Source organism: Psittacula echo, assembly GCF_963264785.1.
Source record: "Psittacula echo genome assembly, chromosome: 18".
NCBI classification, from domain to species: domain Eukaryota; kingdom Metazoa; phylum Chordata; class Aves; order Psittaciformes; family Psittacidae; genus Psittacula; species Psittacula echo.
In genome coordinates this window covers 1072180-1093816 of record NC_137754.1, presented here as the reverse complement: position 1 = coordinate 1093816, position 21637 = coordinate 1072180, and the positions used below count along the sequence as shown (strand labels likewise).

Below are 21637 nucleotides of genomic sequence, written 5' to 3'. Positions count from 1 at the left end.
GCCCCACGGACCCAGGCTGCAGCGGGGCACGTCCCGCCCGCCCCGACCCCCGCCTCTGGCGGCCTTCGGTCACTGCAGGGGCGCTCCGGGGATGCCCCTTTCTGCTATCGGGGGACCGCGGCCCCATCCCCGCTCTCCCGGGGGGACCGCGCCGGGCTGACCGCGCCCCCCCGCCGGCGGCAGGCACCGCCTCGTCCCGCCCCGCCTCGCTCCGCTCCGCTCCCCTTTGTGCAGCAGCCCCGCTCTGCGCACACGCTGCCCGCTCCGCTTCGTTCCCACCCGGCACCGCCCGGAGCACCGGGGCGTGATAGCCCAGCCCGGTCCTGCCCGGCCCGACGCTGCCGCCCGGTCCAGCCCGCAGAGCTCAGGTGGGTCCGGCCGCTGCCGTTGCTCCCGGGAGAGAACGGCTCCGCGGTAGCAGGCACGGGGTGGATCGGGAGCCCTGCCGCGGTGAACCCGGCCCTGCGCGGCTCGGGGGCCGCTGCTGTTGGGGGCACGGCCCGGTGCCCCTGGGGCATCGCCCTGCGCCCGGGGCCGCCCGCAGCCCCCGCCCAGGCGGCTGCCATGGCAACGCCGGGTACCGTGGTTTTCCTCATCCCACCGTTGCCTGGTTACCAGCCCCCCCGTGCTGGGTGGATGCCCCGGCAGACCAGCGGTTCCCACCGGAGACCACGGCGAGTGGGAGAGCCCGGGTGTGCTCTGCCTGCCCTGGTTCTCCCGGGCTGGCCGGGCTCCGTGGCGCGCAGGGATGTCATGGAGCAGGGAGGTAATCCTCCTCCCCAGGCTTTTGGCAGCGTTCTGGCTTGTGTTGTTAAATATTTTAGTAGCACCGTAGCAATACATAAACAGTCGAGTGCTTTATCCCAGGAAGGCTTACGAGAGGGAAGGAAGAGCGTGGCTCTCAGGGTGTGTAATTAATGCTGCCTGAAGAAACAGATAGCAGAGTCCATGTGGTGGAATCTCTGATCTTACAGGAATATTTCTGTGGGAGGGAAAGTGACAGGTGGTTTGTGGGGATGTGAACAAGCTTTGCAGCACGAAAGAGCAGCCTCCCGGGAAAAGCCATGTATGGATTAGGACTTGAAGCAGGCCGCTGCACCCATTTTGGCGAGCCCGCCGTGCTCCAAGCTGCTGTTGGGTCCTGTTGGGATTTCAGTCCCTTTGGGTATTATCACTTCCAGTTTGAAATGAAGACAAGCCCAGAGAGTCCCTGTTTGCATGCAGCCTGAGCATGGCTCCGAGGTGGAGTGATGGAATAGCTGCCAGCGAAGTGCAGCCGCTGCAGAGCCCAACAACCACTTGTTAGAGCATGGAGAATGCCCCTGCCTGTGGGGCTGGCTGCGCTATCCTCTGTGTGCCACGCTCGCCTTGGAGTTTTAGCTGCCTCCTTGAAGCTTACCCATTCAGGTAAACTGGCATGGAGAGTCATGGGGTTGGCAGGAGTTTAGACCTTGGTGCTGAGCAGAGCTCTCCAGCACAGCGAGCTGGCATCTCCGGGTCTGGCTGTTCCCCTGTATTTGCTTTTCACGCTGGTTGTGTGTTCCCAAAGCGCAAAGAGGCTGCTGAGCTCCACAGCTGTTGTGTCACCTGAGCACAGAGAAGGCACCACTCCCACTGGGCAGCATGGAGCCATCCTGCTGGGGGGCTGTGCCACCGCAGCGGTGCTGGCACAGACAGCGGCCGTGCCTGGCAGGGAGTTGAGTTTGCTCCTGCTCAGCAGTGGTCATGACTGATGGCAACAGCAGAGAATGGAGAACATGTCTGCTCCTTGGCGCTCTGCTGAGCACGGCAGTTCTCAGGACCCACGGGAGCTTGAAACAGCTTCTCTTCCACTGCTAGCTCAGTGGTCTCTCATGATCTGGATTTCTCTCACTGCCAGGTAACGTCTGCGTGTGCCTGACCTGTTTGATTCCTGTTGTGCTGATACCGGGCAGGTTTACAGCATCCAGTTATCATTCAGCAAACAAGGAGAGAGCAGGAGCAGCAGAGCCCCGACGGGAGGTGGTGTTTTCTGCTTACCTGGAGCCAAGGGCTGGGTTCCCTGCCTGCTCTCCTGATGCCGGCACTGCCAGGCAGCCATCCGCTCCGCAATCATGGCTTGTCTCTAATGAAGTGCTACCCTCACTGCTCTGTGCCTGTTGTATCTCACTTGGCGTGAGCTGGGGACTGTGTGTGAGCCAGATGCGGACGTGCAGCTTTGGCTATGCCTTCTTCTATGTTCTAGGGCCAGTTGCCTGGGGCTGGAAGAAGCCCTGTGGGAGACAAGTGTAATGCTGGGGCACGGGTGAGGGATGCAGCACTTAGAGCCTCCTGTAGCCGTGTTCAGTGATTCCCTGTGATCCCGTGTTCTTGCAAGCATTGACCCCGTCAGGCCTGGTCCATGGGGATCTGCATTCAGTGAGCCTCATTCAGCAGAAGCAGGGCTAAAGTTTGGGTTCTTAGAGCTCCTGGACACGGTTTCTTTTGAGTAACCTCTGCTTTGGGGGGATACCTCAAACCTAGAAGAGACAATAAAGGCAGTTTTATGTCTTCCATCTGGTCAGCCTTTGAATCAGCACCAAATTTGGGGAGTGCTGTCCATATCAGCATGGCGAGGGCTGGAAATCTCTCTTCTCTCTCATTTAGGAACACGGAGCACAACAACAGGCACATTAATAGTCAGATTGATGCTGACGTGAAATGGCAGAAGAGCACATCTCTGCATAGCTGGAAATGTCCATTCACACATGCACACCCTCAAATGCTCCAGGCAACTGAGCACTGCTGTCACGGTCTTGGGGGCTTTGCACTGAAACTAGAGATTGTAACTAGGTCTGATCTTTGGGAGATGCCCTGAGGACTCCTGACGGAGGGAGGAGGCTGCCTGGCGTTATGCTGTGATGGCTGAGGCTTGACAGGGCAGATCTATGTGGTGCAATGAAAGGAAAAGGGGATGTCGAGCTTCAGCGCTGCTACAGATTTACCTGCCTTGCTCTGGTATGATTTGCCATGCTATGGAGAGCTGATTGAGGGGCAGGAGAGACTGGGTCTGTCTGCTTGGATTTCCCCTGCTCCTCTGTCTCACACACACAGAGTCTCCATGCACGCACACGCACTAACTCAGTGGCATGCGGAATTGCAAGGAGGGATCATCCAGAAGGAAGAGGCTGAGGGAGAGCTGTGACTGTGCCGTGCATGGAGCGAAGCATGTTGTCCATCAGCTTGGCACGGGGCAGCAGGGCAGTGAATCATCGGGCTCCAGTGCATGGGGATTGGTGGTTCCCAGCTCCGACTGCCTGAAGCCCAAGCTCCATGTAGGCAGGGAGTGATGAGGATGGCCCTGGTGCTGCCCTTCAGCCCTGGTCTCATCCCCATCCTACCAGAGAGGTAGGATGTGACAGTACAGGCCAGCCCCCAGACAGCAAACTCCATGTACTCCCTGGGTCTGTGTTATTGCTTTCTTCCCTGAGGCCCTCTCCCAAGTGCCTGATGCCTTCTACCTGGCACTCGCTCTCACTCAGCCATGTAGATAGGGATGGGGGGTAAATACTTGGTTTTCCCTCGTAAAACTTGAGGTTGGGTCTTGGCGAGAGGGAAGCAGAGCTCCGGGAGAGCCCCGCTTCCTGTGCAGCTCTGCCTCTCTCTGTGTTGAGGCAGTCTTGCAGTTTCAACAGGAAAAAAACATGTTTTGATTCAAGTCCCATGCGATGTGCGCTGCGCTGCCTGTTCCCTGCGGTCTGTATGGGCGTGTGGCTCCTCAGCTGGGTAACTGACTGCAAACTTTGGGTGGCTCATGGGGAGGAAAGAGGTTTGTGCCCAGCAGAGCGGTGTGGGGAGGAATGGGCTCATGGGGCTGGTTTTGCACTGCCTTTGGGCAGAGGCACAGCTGGATTCAGGGTGAGAGGAGCCCTGGGCGCTACGGTCTGCAGGCACAAACGGGGAGCACCACAACCCCTTTGCAGTGTTTGCTCCTCTCACTCCATTTCAGCTTCATGGAAAGTGCGTGGGGAAACAACCCAAAAAGCTGTGGTGCTTCACAAGGCATGTGCTTCCTGAGAGGAGAGGCGGGCTGGGTTGCACTCCAGAATGCTGTGTTTGTTTTGTGAGCAAGGACGCTGCCAGTCCTGATGATTAACTCGTGCGGAGAGGAGTTTCAGCGAGCAGAAGTGTGTGGATTTTAGGAACTGAGTTAGAAAAACAAAGGACATGTGTGTGCTATGTGCTGTGCGCTGTGTGCTGTGCGCTGTGCACTGTGTGCTATGTGCTGTGCACTGTGTGCTATGTGCTGTGCATTGGGCTTGGCATAAAAGTGAGCTCTGCCGCACCAAGTGCAAAAAGCCAAAAGCTTCCAGAGGACTGGAAGCAGCGCCTGTGACTGAGCAGGGCCCCAGCACTGGCCTCTTCCTTGGGCGCTGCAAAGAGCCGTGGTGAAGCCATGGGCTGGTTCTGGAGCTGGGAGATGTTAGAGCTGGCAAAACACACCCAGGCAGTTGGCAGCACGGCTCCTGTGCTGGGAAGCATCTTTCAGGTGTCAGTGGGAGCATCCCGAAACAAGAGGTGTTTGGGTGGATGGCTCCGTGTGATGAGTGACTTGGGGATGCAGGGTGATGGGTGAGAACTGCTGCCCCCAGGAGACCCAGGGCTGCCCCTGCACTTGCACTTTGCAGGCAGGAGGGCTCATCCCATGGGAGAGGGAATGTGGTGGGGTTCAGGGTAGGGCATTGTGCATAATGCAAACCCCCCTGACTGTGTTCTGCAGGGGCTGTCACCGAGCTGCCGCTACAATAGCAGTCAAATAACAGCCAAATAAACTGTAAAACTCTGATGAATGGTTTGTTCAAAACATAAAGGCATCGTTAATATGCTACAAGAGCCAATTAATACTGTTCATCTGGCAGCGGCACGTGCTGCATTGCATCTCCTTGTGCGCGTACAACACCCCGCTATCGGGTAATGACACTGAATTTGCACTGACAGCCTCGGCAGTAAATAGATAAAGGACATGAGATAAAGGACGCAGGGAAATGTGCAGCTCGAAGTTACAGTACCGGCAGCTGCTGGGTGCTTTGTACGTGTTTCTAAGGCCTGGTAATTACCCAGAATGAGGTGCCTCGGCTAACGAGGGGGCTTGTCTGGGCGCGGGAGCCAGCGGCACGCTCCAGCGCAGCCCCGCGCCGCACAATGGCAGCAGCAGCTGCAGGCAAGGGAAATGAAACCCTCCAGCGTGCAGATAAAACACCCTGACTTCCAAATGACAGGACGTGGAAGGGGAGGGAGGGACGGGAATTATCATGGGACACAACTTGTTATGATGAATAAATCAGGTTCTGGAAGCGTGGGGCTGGAGGCTGCTTCCTCCACAGGCACAATGGGGGCTGGCTCCCGAAGGCAGTGCTGGAGAACAGCCATGGAACAACACGCTGCTGGGGCAGCTGGGGCAGGGTGGTGGGTGCTCCTCCGTACGTGCTGTTCCTGGGCACCTTCAGAGCACGAACTGGGGCAAGGAGCCGCGTCAGGATGGACCTGGTGCCCTGAGGAGCTGGCTGCTGGGGTGGGCTGGGATGGAGGCTGCATCCAAATCAGGTCAGGCTCCGGAGGGGCTGAATAGCAGCACGCCAGGGATCTGCATCCGTCAGCGAGCTGAATTCCTGCTCTGCCGAGGGCCCCTTTCTTATCGGCACAGATCCAGCGCGGCAGCTGCAGCCGCTCTGTAGCACTCGGTGCTATCAGGGCTGTGCAGGGCGCCCGATAACCCCTCTCCATCTCCTGTGCCAGCAGCGAGACCTCTTGGTGCTCCCGCACCATGTATGGCCACGAGCCCTGCTGTCGGGTGCTGGGTGGCTGCCTGGGAGCAGCGCAGGGACACGCTGCAGGAGGCAGAGCCCAGCCAGATCCATGCTTCAGAGCCCCCTGCTTGCTCCCTTAAAGGAGATGCTCCTGCCAAGCCCTGTCCTCCCGGCAAGGTGTGTGCTGCACTCAGCCAGCACCAGGACCAGAGCAGCCACCCCTGCCTGTCCCCTCAGCAGGAGCAGAAAGCACATTGAGGGCCAGTTAATGGGTACCGTGTGTGCTGGCAGGGCCCTTCCATTGCAGAGCAGCGGTGCCTGGTTGTGACCAGTCCCGGCAGCAAGGGTGCCCATCCCAAATGGGGGCAGCTTGGGGCATGGAGACGTGAATCACAGCCTGGCCACAGTGCTGTTGTACCAGGCTGGCATCCCTTGAGGAAAGGTCCATACGCTCTGGTGCCCCTGCACACGAGCAGTGTGTTGGTGCTGGTGAAGGGACAAGCTTAGCTCTGCTGCAGGTGAGTGTGAGGAGCCGAGGGGCAAGTGTGGCTGTGAGCTCATGTCCCATCAGGGCCACTGGCCTCATTGTAGGAATGTGCTGTAATTGCTATGCTAATTGAGACAAATTAAAGTATGCTCTGGGTGAAGGGCACAGTATTGACCTTGATTGAGAGATCACAGCCGTTGTGTTGGCCCCATTGCCTGCAGTGCAGGCTTGAGACCGCACCAAGGAGCAGAGCCAGCGGTGCAAAGGTGCTTGAAAACACACGACAGAACCGCACAGGACATGTCTGTCTGCTCCAGCCCTTCCCTTCCTTTGTGCCTGTGAGCCACCATGTCCCCCAAGGCTGGGCACAGCAATGGCACCAGGTATCCTGGCTGGGCTCCCTCTCTCATGGCATGGGCTGCAGGGGTTTGCCTGCAGTACCCCGCCATGCACCCAGCCCCATCGTGGTACCCTCCATCAGCCATCCCCACGCTGAATCCCGCTTCCCTCTCTCACAGCAGCCATGGAGGCAGTGCTCATCTTCCTGTGCTCCCTGCTGGTGCCGGCAGCCATGGCAGATGGTAGGTGCCAAGTGCTTCCCGCATGCTGGAGACGGCAGGGGCATGGGGAAAGGCTGCAGGGGTCTGAAGGACAGCCACCCCTCTGATCCAAGGGGTTGGAGTGGGGCATTGGGCAGCAGCCCTATGAGGAGAAGGGTGCCTGCACTGGCTGGGGGCTATTGGGGCTGCAGGGGTTCAGCCAGGACAATCATTCACCTCCCACCCCTTGTCTGCTTCTTTCAGTGGCCACTCAAGAGAAGGAGGAGGACCCCTTTAACTATGGTGAGCATCACTGTGCATGAGGATGGGTGTGCTGGCCAGTGTGATGGGGAGCAAAAGTCTGCCCTGAACCCAGCAGGAACAAGCCCCTGTGTCTTCTCCCCCAGATTACCAGAGCCTGAGGATCGGAGGGCTGGTGTTTGCCGTGGTCCTGTTCACTGTGGGCATTCTCCTTATACTCAGTAAGCTGGGGACCAGGGGATGCTGGGCTTGCAGGCTGGGGCAGTGGGAGCCATTATAGGGAGTGGCCATTGGGAAAGGCTTTGCTCTGTTCCCACTTTGGCCATGCTCATGGTGTTTCTCTCTACTTGCAGGCAGGAGATGCAGGTGCAGTTTCAACCAGAAGCCCAGGTGAGTGAGGGCAGCCTGGAAGGGCACGTATTCCTTGGAGAACCTCTCTGCCCAGTGCTCAGCTCCCCCGGGCTCCCTCCCAGAGCTGGCAGGGTGGCTGTGGGCTCTGAGCATCCCTTTCGGGTGCCTGGTACTCAAAGGTCTGCTGCAATGGTGCTGGGTGCGAATTAGCTCCACACACTCCAGGGCTCCTTCCTCATCGTGCCCCTACACTGTTGGGCATCCCACCCCTGGGAATGGGGTGCAGGTCCCAGCCTCTCACTGTGCTCCTCTTCTTGCAGAGCTCCAGGGGACGAAGAGGCCCAGGCTGAGAACCTGATCACCTCAAACGGTAAGATTGCCTGTCCTGTGCATGCTCTGCTGCTGCTGCACTGCACCCATGCCCTCAGAGCACTCCAAACCACTCTGCTCTTCCCTTTGCAGCAACAGGAGCACCGAAGGTGGAGAACTGAGCAGAGCCATGCGGTGAGTCCTGGCCCTGGCCAGCCTGTGTGGTGGCACTGGGGCTGTCACTGCCTCGGTGCGGGGAAGGAAGGGAGGAGCAGCCAGGGCTCAGCATGCCCCAGGCAAAGCCCCAGGCAGCCCAGCAGGAAAGGGAAGCATCTGTCCAGGTTTTCCTTTGCATTGCACTTCCTTCCCCTGTGCTCCTCCACCCAAAGTGGGTTTATTTTTAGGGCCTCTGGAGAGAGCTGAGTGGGAGTCCCTTGGGCATCTTGCTCCTGGGCTGCAGCAGGGTTCCCCCAAGCCCATGGGCTGCAGCAGGGCAGTCTGGAGCCCGCGCTGGTGGGAGCATGGTTTGTGCTGCTGGTGCTGCTCCCAGCCTGACTCACTGCTGTCCTTGCCATGCAGACCCAGAGACCCGAGGACAGATGCTTGGACTGCAGATGCCAGTGGCCTGCAAGGAAACTGAAACCGCAGCAGCCGGTCCCTCTGAGGAGATGTGAAGCTGCTGTGTCTGTGTTACCCTCTGTACTTCAGCACCGGTTCTCTGTTTACTAACCCGACTAAACTCACCGTCCTCTCTGCCTCCAGTGGTGTGTAATGTTGATGTGAGATGATCATGACCTCTAGGGCTAGTCGTTGCTGATGTTGTAATAGTGACTTTCTCTTCACCTTTCTCGTGCTGTGCGTGTGGCTCGGGCCGTGTAGGACTGGCAGGCACTGCCCAAGGGGAGCCCCATGTCCCCCTGCCCATAGCGGGGGGTGCTCGGTGCAGCCCGCACGGTGCTGTCTGTGCCAGGCAGCCCTCGGGGTTCACCCCGCTGGCTTTGGGCAGGGCTCAGGGACCGGTCCCACAGTGGATCTGGGTCCTGCCCAGCGAGGCTCTGGACCACACGCTGCTGTTTGAGCAATAACCCTCCTGCGCCAAGGCAGCCACAGTGGAGTCAGGCAGGGACATCCCACGGCTCTCCTGGGCTCTCCCTGAAGGGAGCTGCCCTGTCTCTGCTTGGCACTCCCCGTTTGTGTCCCTGGCTGAAGCCAAGCCGTCGGTGTGGGACGCTGCTTTAAGTGTGAGGAAGCGCTGCAGTGGCAGAGAAGCCCTTGACGTCCCCCTGCCAGCACGGTGACACTGTGAAAGAGGGCGGCTGCGCAGCGGTGACCCTGCTACCAGCACAAACCAGCTCCTTGCCAGCACTCTGCCTGCCCACAAGACGGAGCTGGGCAGGTTAAACAGTCTCTGAGGGCTAAAGAGAAACACGGACTGAAATCAAGAGCCTGTCTCCAGCAGTGGAGGGGCAGCGGTGCTTCCTCCTGGTGCTCCCTGCCCTTCCTGATGCCTTGTCACTCTGTGTGCCGTGGCCCAGGACATGGCCACCCGTGTCAGTGCTGCATGTCGTCCTGTGGCAGTTACGTGTTGTCAGCACTCTGATGCCAGCTGCCCTTTCTCCCCATGGAGCAAGCATCAGTGAGCGATGCTCAGGGGCTTTGCATGCCTGAGCTTGCACAGTGGTGATGGAAGGGCTGAGCCATTGTCCCCTTGTGTCTGCTTGAGGGTCCCAGCAGGCAAGTCTGTGTCAGGCACCTTCCCCAAGCCCATGGGCATGGAAACCACAGCCTCAGCTATGGCTGGGCACTGCTGGCTTGGCTGTCCCTTCCCTTGCTCCTGGCCATTGTAGAGAGTCCTGCCTCTGTGTGCAGCCTCGGGCAGAGCAGACCCCGCGCAGCCCAGCCCTGTCAGCAGTGCCCGTGCTGTCTGTGGTGTGCCGTCGGTGTTAACACGGAACAAAGCAATCCCTGTGGTGTGTAGAAATGGCAAAATCCTGACTGTGTACAATAAATCGAGCTATTGTGTTTCCTTTTAAATAGGCGAGTGTGCTGCTGTGGTGAAGGGCTGGGGTGTTCAGTGCTGTGACCCAAGGGCAGGGAAGGGAATAAATACCCTTTCTATCGGTGCCTGGCTGCGGCGTCTCAAGGGCTGTGCTGTTCTCCAGGGGAGCAGGGCAGGGGCTGAGGGTCCGGCCCTCTGGGGAGCGGGTGGGCAGCTTCCCTTTGTGCTGGGCAGCCAGGCTGGGCAGACGGAGCAGTGGGAGCAGAGAGGGCTTTGTGCTAGCAGCGGCAGGCTGGCTGCTCCTTCCTGCAGCCAGGGACCGTGTGATGGGAGAGCATGAGCCCCACAGAGCTGCCTTGTCCCTCGGCCTTCGGGAGCTTCTGGCTGCCGGAGTGCAGATCCAGGGGGCTGCTGAGCACTGCTTAGGCTCTGGAACACGAGGGCTGCTCGCATGGCCCCACACATCACCCACCCTCCTGGGGGCTGGCTTCACCCCATGGTGCCGGGGCTGAGGTGCTGTCTGGGCGCGTGATTCCTGCTCGCTGATGTTGAGATTAGAGCAAACTGGATTGAACAGCCCGCCTGGCAGCTGGCCTCGCTGCACGGGCTGGCACAGCCCCGAGGGGTGCAGCATCCTGGTACCCATTGCTGCGCAGGGGTGCAGCGCACTGTGCTGGGGTACTCGGGGTGCCCGGGGTGGCTCGATGCTGTGCTGGGAGGCACTGACGTGGCTGTTGCAGGGACCTGCGGTGTCAGGCTGCAGGGACAGGGTGTGCTGGCCACCTCTCCCTAGCAAAAGCAGGCACAGCCCGTACCTGCACCCATCCCTCTGCTCTCCGCAGCGGGAGGTGAAGGGGGTTCCTGATGTTCCGAAAGCAATGGAAGGTGTGTTTCGATGGGGACACCCATGGCTCTGGGGTGCCCGGTCCTCCCACCGCTGGCCCTCCCCTCCTGGGCCTCCTTCCCAAAGGCGGGCGGGAGCCCTGTGCCTCCCCTCGTGACTGTGATAAACATTACACCGAGGCCATTAATGTTTAATGAGGTTTGCCTCCCAATTAATGTGCTTTCCCGTGGGTGCCCACTCACAGAGCGAGGCACCCGTTGGACGCACGGACACGATGGGTGACGGTAAGAGAGCTGCGGGGAGCGCCCACCCAAAGGGCTTCCATGGGAGGGTAGATGCCTTCCCTGGGGCATCTCTGTGCGGGGAGCAGGGCTGGTCCCTCCTGCCATGCAGAAGCCTGCACGGGGGAAGCCGTTGTGGAGGATTCAGGGGAGACACAGGGATGCTCTGTGGCCGGAGCTCTGAAGCCCACTGGCACATCAGTGCCGGCTGGTGTTTGGATTCTCAGGGGCATTTCTCCTTCCACTGAGTCCTGGCAGAGGGATGCGCACTCAGGTAAGGTGGCTCCAGCAGTGACACGCAGCCATCCGGTGGCTGGCACGGGGTGGGGGCTTCTTGGGAATGCATCCTGTGAATGGACTTTAAACTTCCTGGGGTGAGACCCAGGAATCTGGGACTCCTTTACTGGCTCAGCTGGACCTTAAGGAAGTTGGAGAGCTCTTGCTTGCACTCCTCATCTTTCCCATGTCACCTCCCCGTCACGAGCCCAGCGCCCAGCCCTGGCTCTCATTGAGTTTCTCCTCTTTTCCAGAGCAAGCCCCTGAGCAGGGCCTGGACAGGTTCAGCTATGGTGAGTGCATGGCCCATGCAGGGCAGCCCATTCCCACCCTGCCACGGGCTCAGCCCCGGCTGACGCCTGCTCCCCTCCTCCCCAGACTATGAGACCATCCGCAACGGGGGGCTCATCTTTGCCATCGTGGCTTTTGTCGTCGGGCTCCTCATCATCCTCAGTAAGTGCCTCGGGTGGGCTGGGCTCCCCTTGGCTCCGACCCCATCTCCCTCCTCACCCCGTGCCAGGTGCAGGAGGGGCAGGGGGCCATGGGTCCTGCCCCACCACGGCCGGGAGGGCATCGCCTGCAGCCTGGGGAATTCCAGCCAGGCAAGCTCCCAGCAGAACGTGAGATGGGCAGGAGAGCACATACAGATTTAGCGTTTCCCTGCCAGCGCCGAGGCTCCGCAGGGAAGGTCACTCATTAAAAATAGCAGGGAAAGCTCTGACATTTCCACAGGGAGACGCCAGCGTTCCCAGAGCCTTCAGACCTTGGCAGCTCCCAGAGAGACCTGATGCCGAGCGCAGCCCCGCACACAGGCACTGCCTGCCTCACCCCGCAGGACAGGGGCAGCCGCAGCATCGCAGCTGCAGCACTGACGTGGCTCAGTGGTTTTGGGGAGAAAGATAAGGAAACCACCGGCGTTTGCCATCGTGGCTGGCAGCGTGGAGAGAAAGAGATCTGAGAGAGCTCTTGTGGCTGGGGCTTTGCTGTGCAGGGCAGCACGGCGGGTCCGTGTCTTCCTGACAGCCCCGAAGGGAGGAGGGGGAGCTCAGGGGATTCTGCAGAGCCAAACCTGTTGGTCCCCAGCAAGGGGACAAGCCCCGAGCAGGACTTGCTTCACTGGAGAGGAGCACAAGGGGTGAGATGGGATGGGAGGGAAGGTTCCAGGCACAAGAGGTCTCAGTTGTGTCTCTTGCCCCCAGGCCAGCGGCTTCACTGCGGAGGGAAGAAGAAGAGGAGGTGGGTATTGCGTGGCTTTGAGGCAGCCTGATCTCTCCTCCCTGTCCTATTCTTGCCAGCTGAAAGGGCTGGGGTCTCGGCTCCTCCTCCCTCCCATCTCAGCCGTGTTGCCCAGTGTAACACATCTCCCCTTGCTTTTTGCTCCACAGGCAAGGTAACGAGGAAGAGCTGTAGCTGCGGGTAGGTTGCAGGAGGATGCACCTCGCTGACAGCCGGACTCCCTGGGTCTGCTTGTGCTGGGCAGTGATGCTTGGAGGCCTCTGTGCTGTATAACCTGCCTGCTCTGTCTGATTTCAGAGCTGCAATGCCATCGTGGATGCAGGGCTTCATCCAAAGCAGGAAAGTCCTTGCCAAGCGCCACTCCTTACCCCGCTCCAGTGGATCCATTACCCTGCTCACCCCGGACGGGGCTGGAACACAAATTGCCCTCGTGCTTTCCCCTCTGTTAGATGCAGCGCGTTTCTTGGCTAATAAAGTGCAAGCTGAGCGAGGTTAAACTTTGTGCCTGAGGCATTCGAATGGGCTCTCTCCTGGCCCCGCACCAGTGACTTTTCTGCCCTGCAGACATCTTCCAACACAGTCCCAGGAGCCGTTCCTGCCGGCTTCTGCGCACACATGGAACAGCCAATAACTCCATTCTGGGTTTGCAGAGGGGGGGGACATTCCTGCTTCCAGCCATCCCTGCCTCTTGGAAGGATCTCCCCTCTTGCTAGTGTGCGCGCTGGCTGTGGGTGCCCAAATCCTGCTGCACATGCTTCCCTTGGGATGCACAGCGAGGGCTGTACAGGCTGTGGACCATGTTGGATGTAGAAGCAGGGATGTGTGAGGCTGCTTGTGTGCTCGTTTTCTTGCAGTGCTTGATCCTGGCATGCTTTATGGGCAACAATAGGGCTGGGATGGTGCATCCAGCCTGGGTTCCTGCTGCAGGAGGATGTGGTGTCACAGCCTTCTGCAAGCCCGGCCACCCTGGCGTTGCTGGTGGAGTTGAAGCAAGCTCGCCTGGTCTATTTGGGCTTTGATTGAGGTCAGACATTGACAGTAAAACAGGATTAACTGGGAGGAGGTTATTAGACCAGATCCGTGCAATTTGTCTAATCTGAGGTGCTTATTTAACACCCTAAGGAGATTATCTCGAAATATGATTTTGACTTGACACTGACCCACTCATGCGGACTTGTTGCAGCTTTGCACAGACCTTTGGTGGGGGGAGAAAAGTGCCTTTTTAACAGCACACACCGGTGAGGTGTGCTGTTTGTGGCTGTGTCCCCTAAAGAAGGAGCCAGGGAAGCAGCCAGCATGGGAAATGAGTCCATCCTTAGCAGGGTCTCACCATCCTGCAGCCCAGGGCTCCCCATCTTCCCCAAGGCACAGGGATGCCCTTCAGGCTGTGCACCCTGGCACCAGCCCCCCAGAGAGCCTCGCAGGCAGAGCCTTGCATCCAAGGGAGGAGATTAAGGGGTGGACAAACCATGTCTGGCTCCCTGCACAGAGATCTCTGTCTCGGCACCAGATGGCATTAATAGCATTACTCTGCACGGCTTGTGGACACCCACATGTGCACTCACACAGCCTCTCGCACCCCTGGCTGGGGCTGGGGCACTATGCCATGGGTTGGGGACATGGGCAGGGTGTGCAGTGGCACAGCAGGACAGTGCCAGCACCCCAGCGCTTGCTCTGGGGGTTACATTTGGAGGCCAGGCTGTTATTTGAGCTAAATTTGGAGTAGCCTTTGCTGTGTGCCCCTCCAGGATGGAGCCAGGGAACCACAGCAGGGGAAAGGCATAAGTAAATCATATGATGCATGGGAAAGGTGGCCTCACTGTGCCAGGGGCAGGGGTGCTGCCAGCAGCACAGGGGTGTGAGCCAGGGCAGGGCTCCCTGCCTCTCTCCATGTTTCCTTTGCTTTGGACATTGAGCCCAGGAGTGGGAAGCTGGGAAGACCCAGGGAAATGTCACCCTTTCTCTCCTCGGCTGCAAGGGCCTGGGCAAGGGGGGTTGTGGTCCCCAATGGAGGGGGCCCCATGGGACAAGCCCCTGTGCCTGGAGCCCCATGGGTCAGCTGGGAGCCATGGCCGTGGCCAGGAGGTGTGCATCTTCTCCTTCGAACCAGGCAATCTTGGAGGATTTCTCTCACAGTCCCTTGAGCCTTTAATCTTCTCAAAGTAAATCTTTTCTGTGACACAAAGGGGATTGGGTCAATAATACGGTGCAGAACTGGAGCGTCCTTTTCCTCTGGGAAGGATTCCAGTTCTGAACAGCTTCCCTTTGGCATTGGCTGTTCTCTGTTTGCTTTGCCAGTCTCTGGACAGACAGGTGCAAGGGAGAGGGGCTCTGGCTGGCTGTGCCTTGGCCATTCTTGTGCTTAATCCATGACTGAACATGAGGAGATGAGGAACAGGAGGAGCAGGGAGGCCGCTGGAGCCCGCCAGCGCTGCTCCGCCATCTCCACGATGCCAGGGATGTGTTTGGCCCGGGAAGAAACGTGAATGCAAAATGTCTCCTCATTAGTTAAAAGAGGAGATCAGCAAATGGTGACTAATGGAGCCAAAGAGGAACACTTGTGGAGAGATGGGGCCGGGCTGGCTGGGAGCCAGCCACACGCCTCCTTCTCCCTTTGTTCTGCTCCCGAAAAGGCAGCGCATCCATCAGCAGCCACGTCTGCCAAAACAGCAGCTCTCCGCGCTCTTCAATTACCCTCCCAGCCCGCGTAAATAACGCTTGAGCCCTCATTTCCATGTCGCACATGCCCCAGAGCGGCGGTTGTTAGGCACTAAGTGTTCACACTGAGGTAGATGGACGGCCGCAGCGATGCAGTGTGAGCGCATCCCTTGATGGCCACGGGATGAAGGCTCTGGGAGCAGCCGAGCTGCGGCGCGCTCCGCACTACCGCGCTCCACCACTAGAGGGAAGCACAGATCCAGCTTCTCGCCTGGGAACAGCTTTTCCCGGGCAGCGGAGCGCGGCGGGTCCCGCAGCATCCCGGCTGCCGGTCCTGCTGCTGCCGGCTCGGGAGGACCCGGCACTGGGGGGTACCTTATGGAAACGCTTGAAGCTGCTCGAGCCCAGGGGGTTTAAGTGGGATCGTGTTTTGGGGCACATCAACCTGTTGGCATCTGCCTGGCTGGGGGCTGCCAGCCCCCTTCACTTGGGTACCAGCCCCCTGCCACCTCCAGGGCATTTATCTTCCCGCTGCCCCATGTGGCAACCGGTTCCTTCTTCTACTGGGGAAACTGAGGCACAGATGCGGGAAGGCTGCGACATGTCCAGAGGCGAGCTAGGGGACCTTGCCCCCATCACCACCTGGGCAGCACTCGTACAGGGTCAGATTTGGGGCTGCTGCCCTTTGCCTGGGCTGAGAAGAGTGCAGGAATAGGATGGAACTGGTTTGTGTTGGTGTTGCTGGGGGTGACTGTGTCCAGGGAGACGGGCACCGCAGGGACCAGCCCTTTCACAGCCAGGTGTGCCTGGTGGTGTATTGATTGCTGAGCCCAGCTGCAGCCCAGCCTGCAATGACCACCTTCTTCCCCCACCTTCGAGTGCTGGGCTGTAGAAGTGGTCCTGCGGAGCTGGGGGCTGTTATGGAGGATAAAGTTTGTGTTGCGCCCCCTGTGGAGCAGGGTTCTTGGTTAGGGGTCACAGGGGAATGGATCTGCTTCCTGCGAGGTCCTGCGGGGTGAAGCTTTGGACGTGTAGGAAGCGCTTCGTGGCAATCTGGCTCCGCAGGGTAAGTAGCCCTCTTGTTTTAATGACTGCTTCCTCCGGGGGATTTGTCTGGGAGGGTGGCTGAGGACGTGGGGTTAGGACCGGTGGGAGACCAGGCATGCACTGGCTGGGGGAATGCTGGGGTGAGAGATGCTCCCCACAGCACTGTGTGCCCCTCTGCAGTGCCTCTGTGCTGGCACATGGCAAAGCCTTGGGCCGCAGGTGATCACAGTAGCTGGGGGGTGCCTCTCAGGGCCCTCCTTTGGCTGCTCTCCCCAGAGACCTGCTGTGTGCTTGCATGGACAGTGGTTTTTGCACATTGGTGAAAGAACTGTCCTTAGGGAAAGCATCGGGCTGGCAGACAGGGTATTGTGAGCATGGGGCACCCCAGCAACCCCAAAACTCTGGGGAGTCCTGGATCTGAGGGTAAATGGTGCCTGGAGCCAAAAGGAATGCGGGGAGGGGGAGGTGAAAGGAGGCTGGCTGGGTCAGGGTGGCTGTGGCAGCGCTCGACCTCTCCCCCTTTGTCCCTGGGGAGAGGCAGAAGCACGGCTTTGGCAGGAAAGACCCTGCTGTGCATGTTCTGTGCTGAAGGGCAGAGGGTCCCTTCTCCCCAAGGGGGAAGCCTGTTGGGGCTCAGGGCTGCACACAGGTTTGTGTAGCTGGATTTTCCCCTGTGTACGTTGTAGCGTTTGGGCCAGGGCAGGAATTCCTTAGTGGGAGCTTCCCCTCTGCAGCTGGGCTTGCTGCCGCTCTGGCAGGTCGCTTGCTCGCTGTTAGCAGGTCAGTGAGACACCCATCTCCTAGCCTGTTAGGGCTGGCCTTACTTTCTAGGAGCCTCCTGCGTGCTGCCAAAGTGCAGGTCATTGCTGCCCAGCCCTTCCCGATCAGAGCCGTCCGAAGCATGGGACACCATCCCAGCCTGTGCGCGGGGTCACTCATGCAAAGGCGATGGGCAAACGCTTCCTGTGGTGGCCCTGAATGGTCTCAAGTGTGGGCTTGCAGGAGCCGGCTCCAGGAAGCGCCTGGCTGCCAGACCCGCTTGTGCCTCCGGGCTGAACAGTCCATGGAGGGGCAAATGGGGCTGTGAAGGGGGGGCACAAGCAGGTCAGGGGCATGCCATGGCTCTCTGAGTGTGACCTGGGGCTGGTGGTTCAGCTGGACAGCATTTGGTTGTCTCTCTTGATGCTGCTTCTCCTCTCGCCAGCTAATGCTGTCCTGTCCTGATGAAGGAGCTTTTGGCAGGGGGAGGTTAGTGCTCTTGGTAGAGGCTGATTCTCTGAGCTAGGGCTGATGAGGAAGCTCACAGGAGATGCTGAGCAGCCAAGGGAGCTAAAAATGAGCTGGTGAGTAGCGTTTACTCCCCTGCACATGTGCCTCCAACAGATCTGTGAGGCTCTGCGGGCACTGTGCCAGTGAGTGCCCCGCCGGCCCCCGCACCCTGCTTTCATTCACTCCTGAGTGTAGGAGGGTAGAACTGCACCTGAGTCCAACACACAGCGTGCTGGGGAGTGAAATGCTGTAGCAGTTTTGGTGGCAGGAAGATCCCTGCTAGCAGGCTGGCCTGTGCTGCCATCCTGCAGCAGCTGCTGGGGAAGGAAGGGGGCAGATGCCTGGCATGTGCCTGGGGCTTCCCAGAGCCCAGGATTTGCTTGTTGCCTTGGGTATGGGCCTGAATATCTATTTCCTTGCTATGTATCGGCTAACATCTGTATATGGATGTAGGTGGCGATTGAAATGCACCTCAGTTCCTAGAGGGATGTGATGTGTGGGCACCGGGTGTGCATCAGCTGCTGCTTCATCGCCTCTCAGGATGCTGATGGCCCGGCCGGGGGTACAAGTGAGCAGCAGTGACAGCATGGGGCTGGGGAGGAGCACGTGTGGCAGGGCTGTGTGCCAGGGACACCCACAAGCTGAGTGGTGACAGAGTGCTGGGGTGGCCTGGGAATGGGCTGAACAGGAGGTGGTGATGGAGCGATGGAGCCTGGCAGCGTGGAGGAAGGGGAAGTATCTCCTTGGAGAAGAGGAGGAGGAAGGAATGTGGTACATCAGGCCCTCATAGCATGGGCAGTGTTTGCTCCCAACTTTGCTGTTGGCTTTTGGCTACTGAGATCTGGGCAGGTGCATGTATATAGGTCAGGTGGTTGCTGCTTATGAAAATGAGGGTATCTGGTGTGGGTGGCCTGGAATAGGGAGGGGATGGGGACATGGGGTGTGTGTGCAGGATCTTTCCGTAGTCCTGCCAGATTCCGCGTCCTTTGATTGTGTCCCTCCTCTGCAAACCAGGAGTTGCTCCCCCACGCTGTGCAAGTACCACCTCGGTGGTGGGGGTGAGCTCTCTGGTTCTTCCAAGGGACTCCCAAGTGTGAGGAATTGCAATGAACCAGTGTGGGTTGAAAAGGGCCAAGGAGCTGTGTTCCTAATTCTTTAACTGGGTGGTGATGGTTTTCCAATGAAGCAAAACAGTGCTGCTTTGTTAAAAAAGAAAAATCAGTACATAATGTTTTTTCTACTCATTGTTTTGCTTGAAATCAGAATGCTTCAATCTTTGCTTATTTTCCAACAAATTGGAATTGGAAAGGCTGTTTTGGAAAGCAAAGAGAAGCTCTTATAATCACTTCAAGAGAAGACATTCTGAACTGCTCTAATGGTCCAGACAAACTGGCTCTGGTGTGACTGTCTTGAGGAGTAAGATCCTAGGCTTGAGCTAAGCCTCACATACCCCCCCCCCCCCCCCCCCCGACGTAAAGCATTAACTAGTGTTTATTTGTTGTTTGCTGACTCGAGGGACGAATGTGTAATGAAGTCTCTAGGCCCTATCCTGCTTGTGTCCGTGTCGTGCAAGCAGCTTGGGATAGTGATGGGAAAGCCCCATTCCTGTCCTCTGGAAAGAGCCCGGGAGACTCGGGGAGGAGGAGAGCTGCCCGGTGTCCTGGCTGAGCCCCGACACGCATCCAGGCTGCTGTGCCGGCAGCACACGCTCCCCGCGGGGATGAGCCGCCCTCCCGTAGGCGGTCTGCAGGGGATGGCTGGTGCCTCCGCCGCGTGTGCTCCAGCCCCGGGGGCTCGGCTTGGCGGAGCGTGATCGGCTCCCGCTAAGCCCCGGGGGGCGAGCCCTGCCCGGAGCGGCGGTGCCCACAGCGGGGCTGGCTGCAGGGGAGCAGCAGCAGGAGGAAGGGGGGTCCGGTGCGGTCGCGCCCCGTCCGCGGGGTCCCGCTCGGTGGGCGCTGCCGCCCGTCAGCCCTGCGGGGAGCGGGGCGGGGAGTGCGCGGGAGCCCGGCCCACCCGCCCGCCGCCACTCGCCGGGAGAGGGGAGGAGGAGCGGCTGCGAGCTCGGCTCTGGGCACCTCACCCTGCCCGGCAGCGCGGCGGCACCGAGCGCGGCACGCCGGGGCACCGCACCGCCCGCACTTGCGCCGCAGCCCGGGGCCATAGGTGCTCTTTATGGCATGTGGCTGGTAACTTTTTTCCTGCTGTACTCTTTGCGGAAAGGTACGTGCACCCCCGGGGACGGGGCTGCGGCCGGGTCGCGGCGGGCGCTCCGGGAGTGGGGCTTGGGATGCCGGGCTCGGTGCGCCCCGCCGGAGCGGCCGGCAGAGGGGCTCTACGGCTGTCGGGGCGCTCGCCCCGGACGGAGCGGCGGGGCTCGGAGCGGGCAGCGCGGAGCGGGGCGGTCCCGGAGCCGCGGCTCGGCGCAGTCCCGGGGCGCCGGTGATGGCACGGACGCGGGAAGCCGCACCGGTTCGGGCCCCCGGCCCCAGCGGAACGAGAGAGCCGTGCCCTGTGTGCCCAGCGCGACCTGGAGCAATAGCCCGATCCCGCAAGGCAGGCTAGACCCAGCGATGCTTTAAAGCCCGCATTCTTCCCTCTAGGAACGCCGTGTTAAGGGTAACCCAGCGCCTCGGCATAAATCAGATTTATATCAAGGATGGGGGGGATCGTGAAACAAGTGTGTCAAGGAGACAGGCACACGCTTAAAGATGAGAGATTAAATTAAAGTTGGGGATTAAGCGAATGCTCTCCAAACGCGTAGAGGTTATACTCTAAACCGAGCCTCTGCTGTAGATGCAATTAAAAAAGCAAGCTGCACAGAACGTGGGCTGTTAAAGCACAGTGCGATTGTTGCCACGATCGATGGAGGTTACATAAAGGAATTGCCCATTTCCAAATCTGTGGGAATTTTTAATTGTGTTCCTGTAATAAATGGCCTCCTTGCACCCGGCCCGACTTGCAGATGCAGCGATGGAAGTGCCCACCTTTTGGGAAATGATCTGCTCGGCGGGTGGGAAATGACATTTGCCCTAATTATCCCTTCTGACATTGGAGAACAGCAAGGGGGAAATTTTGGGAAATGAGGAAAGTGCAAGGAAGGGACGGAGCTGCCTCCTTGCATGAGCCCTCTCGTGCTGCTTATCGCATTACCCATATATCTGCATGTGAATCCAATGACAAATATACGCCGAGGGTTATTAGGGCATCCTGTCCCGTGTGTTGTGGTGATCAATTCTTCCATCAATTATCAATTATGGAATAGCTGCTTTAGCTGAGCTGGAGCAAAGCTGCGTTTGGGAGCTTTACCCAAAATCGCTATTGTGTTTAGGATCTGCTGTGCTGAACGTGCCAGCATCTGCTTTGCTTACATTTGCATTTTTTACTGTGCTACAAGGAGGAAACAGCACCAAAAGCAGATAACCGTCGAGGATGCTCCCATTTCTTCCCCCCGATAGCCCAAATAATAAAGAGCTTCACTGGGTTTATTGCTCTTGCATGTTTTCAGCCCCAGCTTCTTGGAAAAGGGACCTCTTCCCACAGAGCAATCTCTTCTGAGAAGAGCAAATTAAATGCCTCCATTAGCACAACTCCTCCTGGCCTCATTTTCTCTTTTTTTAAAGAAATAGAATGTATCTTCAGTGTTGAATGGTCCTGGTGATGCAAAGTGTTAAAGTGAAACGGTTCCAAAGAGAGGACAGCAATACAATGGAAGTTTCATTATAATAATAGGATACAAAAAATGAATTGCTTAATGCATGATAAACCTTTCAGATACTTAATATTTTGGGGCACTGAAGCACATCCTTTTAACACGTTCCTGCTGTAGAGCAAGAGCACAAGTAGAAACTGAAAGCAAATAAATGCTCGATCCAGGGGACCACTGAAGTTGAGAATTCCCTGGATGGGTTGTAGCTGCTCATTTCTTCCCCCACTTGTAAACCAAACAGAAATAGGTGCTTGGCGAGCGCACAAGCAGGAGTTGAGCAGGAAGATGGTGTGGTGATATGAACAAGAGTAGCCAGGCAGAGGAGGAGGGAAGGCGAGGGGCGAGCGGTGCAACGAAGAGCATACTGGTCAAAATTGAGAGGCTTGGAGCTGGAACAGCATCTCCCTGCGTGTTCCTGCTGGATCTCCGCTGCCTGATTTCTATTGGCATTGCATTTACATCATGTTCCTGTATTGGGTGCAGTGAATGATGCAGCTTGCGTGTTTTAATCTCGGCCCCCCAGTGTGGCACAGTGCTCGTTTGTCTCTGAAATGAAACATGGAACCCTCATTAAATGCACGGAGGAGAAGCCTGCAGTGCTCAACTCCT

General features: G+C 58.5%; 2 protein-coding genes across 2 annotated transcripts in view; both read left to right on the top strand.

Moving 5' to 3' along the window:
• The first annotated feature begins 230 nt into the window (after nt 1-230).
• LOC308228338 (uncharacterized protein) lies at nt 231-12827 on the top strand. The gene is made up of 13 exons (XM_080631628.1): nt 231-368; nt 1182-1407; nt 6771-6833; nt 7056-7094; nt 7199-7273; nt 7406-7442; nt 7724-7773; nt 10744-10839; nt 11367-11405; nt 11491-11565; nt 12312-12348; nt 12498-12528; nt 12646-12827. Exons 2-12 carry the CDS (start codon nt 1317-1319, stop codon nt 12520-12522), a joined length of 627 nt encoding a protein of 208 aa, XP_080487754.1. The 5' UTR covers nt 231-368; nt 1182-1316; the 3' UTR covers nt 12523-12528; nt 12646-12827.
• Nucleotides 12828-19499: 6672 nt separating this feature from the next.
• Nucleotides 19500-21637, top strand: part of DSCAML1 (DS cell adhesion molecule like 1) — a gene marked incomplete at both ends in the record, with an annotated part of 93421 nt that continues 91283 nt past the window's right edge. The window contains one exon of the mRNA XM_080631518.1: nt 19500-19542. Within this exon, the coding sequence (XP_080487644.1) occupies nt 19500-19542 (43 nt within the window). The remainder of the gene's footprint in view (nt 19543-21637) is intronic.

Coding starts and splice junctions, on each gene's coding strand:
- LOC308228338 (XM_080631628.1), top strand. CDS start 1,317: ATGCCCCTGCCTGTGGGGCTGGCTGCGCTATCCTCTGTGTGCCACGCT. Junction 11,406..11,490: donor CCTGGACAGGTTCAGCTATG/GTGAGTGCATGG, acceptor CCTCCTCCCCAG/ACTATGAGACCATCCGCAAC. Junction 11,566..12,311: donor CGGGCTCCTCATCATCCTCA/GTAAGTGCCTCG, acceptor TCTTGCCCCCAG/GCCAGCGGCTTCACTGCGGA.